The 5,727-nt window shown below is 36.4% G+C and overlaps 1 protein-coding gene across 1 annotated transcript in view; it reads right to left on the bottom strand.

The window, feature by feature from the left end:
• The window catches only part of Ccdc171 (coiled-coil domain containing 171), a 533,698-nt gene that overhangs the window by 74,165 nt on the left and 453,806 nt on the right, over positions 1–5,727 (bottom strand). Inside the window, exon 24 of the mRNA XM_023715854.1 lies at positions 2,617–2,769. Coding sequence (XP_023571622.1) covers positions 2,617–2,769 — 153 coding nt within the window. The remainder of the gene's footprint in view (positions 1–2,616; positions 2,770–5,727) is intronic.

The raw sequence follows: 5,727 nt of genomic DNA, 5'->3' as shown, positions 1-5,727 counted from the left end.
GTTGATGTTATTTGGAGTTCTATATGTTTCAGTTACCTGAATGTCAAGATTGTTTCCGCATATTTGGGAAGTTTTCTGCTATTACTTCTGCCCATATTGTTTTTATATCATTTGTACTGACTCCTTCCTTCTCATTGATGCCTATTAGTCTCACATTGTTCATCTTTGCATCGTCTTGCAGGTATTGAATTATTTTTTCCTACAACCTAGTTGTTTTTAAGAGATCTTTTCTTATTTTTTCACTAGCTGCAATGATGTCTTTAAGGTCTGAAAGTCTATTCACACTTTCATTAAAATAGTTTTGCCAGCTTGTAATTGAGGTTTTAATTTCCTGTATAGCACATTGAATCTGCTTCATGCATCCTATTTCTTTCCTATATTGCTTATTCAAGGATTCCATCATTTTTATATTCTGTTCTATTTTTTTAACAGTGTCTTCTTTAGAAGCACTTAGTACTTCTTTGATTATAGTTATATTTTTTACTTTAGAAATTATTTCTGATCTGATTTCCTCTATACCATTCTGCAGTTGTTTCTTTACTTCAGATGCTGTTATTTCAGAGATTCCAGGTGTGTGATTTCCAATTTCTTCTATGCTAGTGTCGTCTGCATTTCTTCTGGGTTGACTCAGGGCCTGAGATTATATTTTGGCTCTTCTCTTTGTCATTTTGTACACCACTGTCTTCTGACCTTTGGTGTAGAGCTTTGGTACAGTTATTACCTTAGCACCAGGTCCAGATCTACCAAGTTCAAACTCGTCCAAGTGGGTGTAGCTTGGGTTTGGCTGCTGTGCTCCACTTCTTCCCATAGCAGCCCTTGGAGGTGAACCCTCTGTGCCACTCTGGCAAGATGTTCTGCTCCTGAATGAGCTGGGTGGGTCTTGCCTCTAGCCTCTTTGCTGGGAGTTCTGCTGAAGGGTTCCATGCTGGGCCTGGGTTCTGGGTCAAATGAGGATCCAGCAGGCCCCGGGCAGTCTCACTCACACGTCGGGCCTGAGCTCTGGGTCAAATGAGGATCCAATGTGTCCCAGGCCGTCTAACTCACACGCTGGGCCTGGGCTGTGTGTCTAATCAGGATCCAGCAGGCCATGGGTCGTCTCACTCAGACCTTCAATTTAATTTTTCTTGATCGAGGTCCAAATACTACAATTTCTCATTAAGAAATTGTTTTAAACACTGAACTCACATCTCTGGCCCCATATAACTTTTTTCATTTATTGGATTAATTACTATATTTTTAATTCAGTAAGTATTGGTTGAGCACCAACCGTGGACCATGCTGCTCTTGGCACTAGAGCACCTTCGCAGCAGTGAAGAAAACACTCAAAACCATCCTTACGGATTTAACTGGTATTCTTGCAAGAGTAGGGAGCAAACCGACAATCAATAAATAAAGAACATCAGATATCAGTTGATGACATGAACTATGGAGAAAACAATAAAGAGAAATGAAAGTAGATAGGCAACATGGGACAAAAGAGAGACACACTGAGAGAAAGCATTTACAAAGTAGTTGGGGGTTGTAGTTGATATAATTTTAAATATTATGGTCACAAAGGTTTTACTGGGATGCCAACCTCTGAGCCAAAACAGAGCTGTGATCCATTTGGAATTAGCTAAACCCAGCTTTCCCTTTTGGATACTATCATCTAAAATGAGTCAACAGGGCCAGCGAGATAGCTCAGTGAATTAAGCGCCTGCCTAGGCAAGTGTGGGACCGGGGTTCGAGCCCCAGCACCACATGCTCCCTGCCCCCAAGCACACCTGTAATTCCTGAAACAGGAGGATCACTATGAGTCCAAGCTGCATAGTGAGACCCTGTACCAAATACACAAAATAAATAAATAGATAAAATGGGTCAACAGGTGAATAGTAAAATGATACTGATTTTCCTTATAAGTTATCCTGATCCACAAGCCAAAAATGGAAAAGAAACATTCTAATTATTGGTAATCCTCTGATTCTCACCACTGACATATTTGCCTTTTGAGAAAAAAAGTTTGAATGTTTATTTCATTCCTTTATACCACAAATATTTTAATTTTTTAAAACTCTCTAAATGTAATTCAAATGTGAAAAATTATTTTTAGTCTTAATTGAGTCTAGATTTCATCATGGGCTAAATTTTAAACCATAATATGAGTGCTGAAATTGAATTTTAATCATATAGATGAATCACAACACACATCTTTAGCTAGGCATGTATTATGGATAAGTCTAGTTTTCTACTGAGAATAATCACATGTTCTAATTACCATTTTGGTTATACGCATAATTAATAATATTCTGTCTTAATGGGACACACTGAATCTTCAGACAGTTGCAAGCTTTAACTATGCATATTGCCAGATCCAACTGTCAACTGCACTGCCAACACAAAGGATCCTGACGTAGTGTTTCAGCGCTGATAACAATATGCACATCTTTATACACGATACAATGGAAAAATTAATTGCTTTTCTTCCTTCAAGATTTTCTCCACACTAATTTTGTTGCTTGATTAATCATCTGCCCTAAATCATACATATTGGCAAGTGGTCCTATGAGCAACAGAAACATAAATGTAAACATGATCCAAGATTCAAAGAGAAAAAGATATTGTTACACAAGGACTTACTGACTGTAAACTTTCATTTTCACGTAAGCAAGCTGTGTGCAGCTCCGACTTCAAGGTGGCGATGTGACTTCGATGAGACGTTATTTCCTTCTCTAATGTAGCAATTCGAGCACTTGCAAGCTGGTAGACATCCATGAAACTTTTAATCATAGCCTTAAGAAATAAAAATAATGTCACAGACAATTCAAATAAAGCTGCCCCCAAAGGAGAGTCTCCATAATTTAAAAGCAAAATCATTAAAATTTTAAAATAAACAACTTTTCATCTCTGCTGAAATTAAAAAAGCTAAACCTCACATCTTATACTGAAAATAGTGACTATTTTAAGGAAGTTTGGGAGAAAATAATTGAGACTTCATTCCAGAGTTTATTTAAATAAGATATACTTTGATCTATTGTGCTTAAAATTTAGAATGCAGTTGTAAAAGATGATACACTTATTTTCTGTACCACCTTAAATTCTAGTTGTAATTTGACCTAAATTTCAATCTTAAGAGAGAAGCAACACTTAGCTATTCAAAGGTATTTCAAAAAGAGCTGAGTTAGTAAAATTTCAAATCCTTCTATAAAATAAGCATCTTGAAATCGAACAGAAAAAATAATCCTGTGTCTTTCTAGTAATGATACCTCTATTGAAAGAAACCATAATTGTACTTATTCATTTAACACAAGAATGGCCTCTATTGCACTACCTATGATAAAATAAATGACATAAATAAATGCTGGTAACTATTTCCAAGGGAAAGTAGCAAGGGTGACTGGTGAATCTCTGAAGCAAGTTTAACCAGATCTTATGGATTTCCTCTTCTAAAACAAGCTGCAGTGAATTTTAAGCCCAAGAGATATTATTATGCTTTTTTAAAAAAGTCTTTCAAAATACCTCAAATGTATCAAGTTAAATCCAAACATTTCAAAGACACTTTCACACATAATTTTGTATTCCTTGCAATAAGAAATGTCCCTGCTCCAGTCACAACTCTGCACAATGAATAGTCTTTGTACAACTGTCAAGAATCCTAAATTACATGCAATCTGAAGGCTGAGTTGGGATAGCTTTGAGAAACCAGTTATTAAAACAATTCTAAATACATGAGAAAAAAAATCTCAGAGAACCAAGACTAAGAAGCAGTGTACCAACAAATGAGAAATGTAATTAAATTAATTACTCATAAAAGAAAATTCAGAGCTTTTTACCTACGCAATTCCTATCTTCTCTTAAGAAAACTAAATACCATCTCTATGAAGAATCCTCTTCATAGAAAAAATCAGCACAGTGCTAAGGTCTACTAGCCTAACGTTCTGTGGATCTCTTAGGGTTGCTTTTACTATCACATTTACTCCTTCAGCAGAGAAGTATTTGTTTACCCAAGGATCTTCTCAATTAGGCCAAGAAACTCCTCAAGACTTCTCTTTCATATGGATGATTCTGGCCTACAGTGAGTACTGGTTTGGATGGAAAACTGAATGACTGTTGTGAAGATTGAATTAATAATTAAAAAAATGGAAATGATAAAACAAAATGCTCGTGAATTCTGTCACTCAGTGCTAAGTGAGCAAGCGCGACTTCCTCTGGGGGCATCCCCCAGGTCCTTGCCGCCCTTACTTTAGCTCGTTTCAAGGTAACTTCAAAGCCGATACCAACACAAAGGATTCTGTAGGTCTCAGAAGGATGTAAAAGTTAGAAGCTATTAAGTCATATTTGTTTCTACGTCCAATTTCTCCTTATTCTTAAAAGTTCATTTATCTTCTTCATGGAGGTACTGTAGCAGCAATTCCAAGCCCTATTTTTCATTTTGTTTTTCTGTACAAGGTTGTCCCAAGCACTCAGCTTTATGTGGCTGGGGAATGTCACGTAAGCTCTCAGCATCCCACCTGTTCTGCACACAAGCCAGGAAAGAACATTTTCTTGCCTACTTCCAAAATTGTTGTGAAGCTAAGATAATTAAAAAGCTAATATTTATTAACTATTTATTGTAGTGTGGGAAGCATACAAGGATGCTTTATTTCACTCATTTTTATGGTAATCACAGAGGATAGATAGTATTTTTAACCTAGTTTTTCCAAGTAAAGTATGCAGGCTTTCAGTGGAGTTTTGGAGGTCCTAATAATGATAATTCAATTTCTTCCTTTCCTGTCCTCATTTATTTCTTTCTCTTCTCTGACTGAAAGACTTCTACATTTAATAACCAAATTCAGTAGCATAGCTAGATACAAAGGCAGCACTCAAAAATCAATAGTCTTCCTGTACACAAGCAACAAACTCACTAGGAGAGAAATTAGGGAAACCAGACCCTTCACAATAGAATCCAAAACATGAAATATATAGGAAATCAATCTAACGAACAAGTTCTATATATTGTAAAATACAATATTATAAAGAAGGAGATTGAACAGGATATCAGAAAAAGGAAAGATATGCCTTGCTCATGAGTAGGAAGAACAAATATAGTGAAAATGGCCAGGCTTCTAAAACCGTTATACTGATTTAATGCAATTCCCTCAAAATACCATTAGTCTACCTCACAGAATTAGACAAAACCTTCCTAAAATTCATTTAACCAGAGACCTAAGTAGCAAAGGCAAGCATGGGCAGCAAAGGCAAAGCAGAAGGCATCACAATCCCTGACTTGAAAGTATACTACAAAGCTACTGTGATAAAACTAGTATGGTACTGGCAAAAACCAAAAACCAGACCTGGGATCAGTGGAACCAGATTAGAAGATGCAGAAACAACTACAAACACACTCATCCATCTTATTTTTCACAAAGGGGCCAAACATACTCTCAAAGAAAGACAGCCTCTAATAATCTCTGCTGGAAAAACTGGCTCTTTACATGCTGAAGACTAAAATTAGACTCATGTCTATCACCATGCACTAAACTGAAGTCAAATGGATCAAAGATCTAAATATTAAAATGGTCTAAATCTACTGGAAAAGAAAGTGTGTAGAAGTTTCAAAAACATAGTGGTTGACAGAAAGCTAATGAACAAAACCCAAACACTACGGGAAATACTTCTAAGAATCAACATTTGGATCTTTGACAAAGGGGCTAAACATACTCACTGGAAGAAAGACAGCCTCTTTAACAAATGGTGCTGGAGAAACTGGCT

The sequence above is a fragment of the Octodon degus genome, unplaced genomic scaffold, assembly GCF_000260255.1.
Source record: "Octodon degus isolate 3935 unplaced genomic scaffold, OctDeg1.0 scaffold00044, whole genome shotgun sequence".
Taxonomy (NCBI): domain Eukaryota; kingdom Metazoa; phylum Chordata; class Mammalia; order Rodentia; family Octodontidae; genus Octodon; species Octodon degus.
Note: the sequence above shows the minus strand (reverse complement) of the source record. Positions and strands in the feature narration are given on the sequence as shown.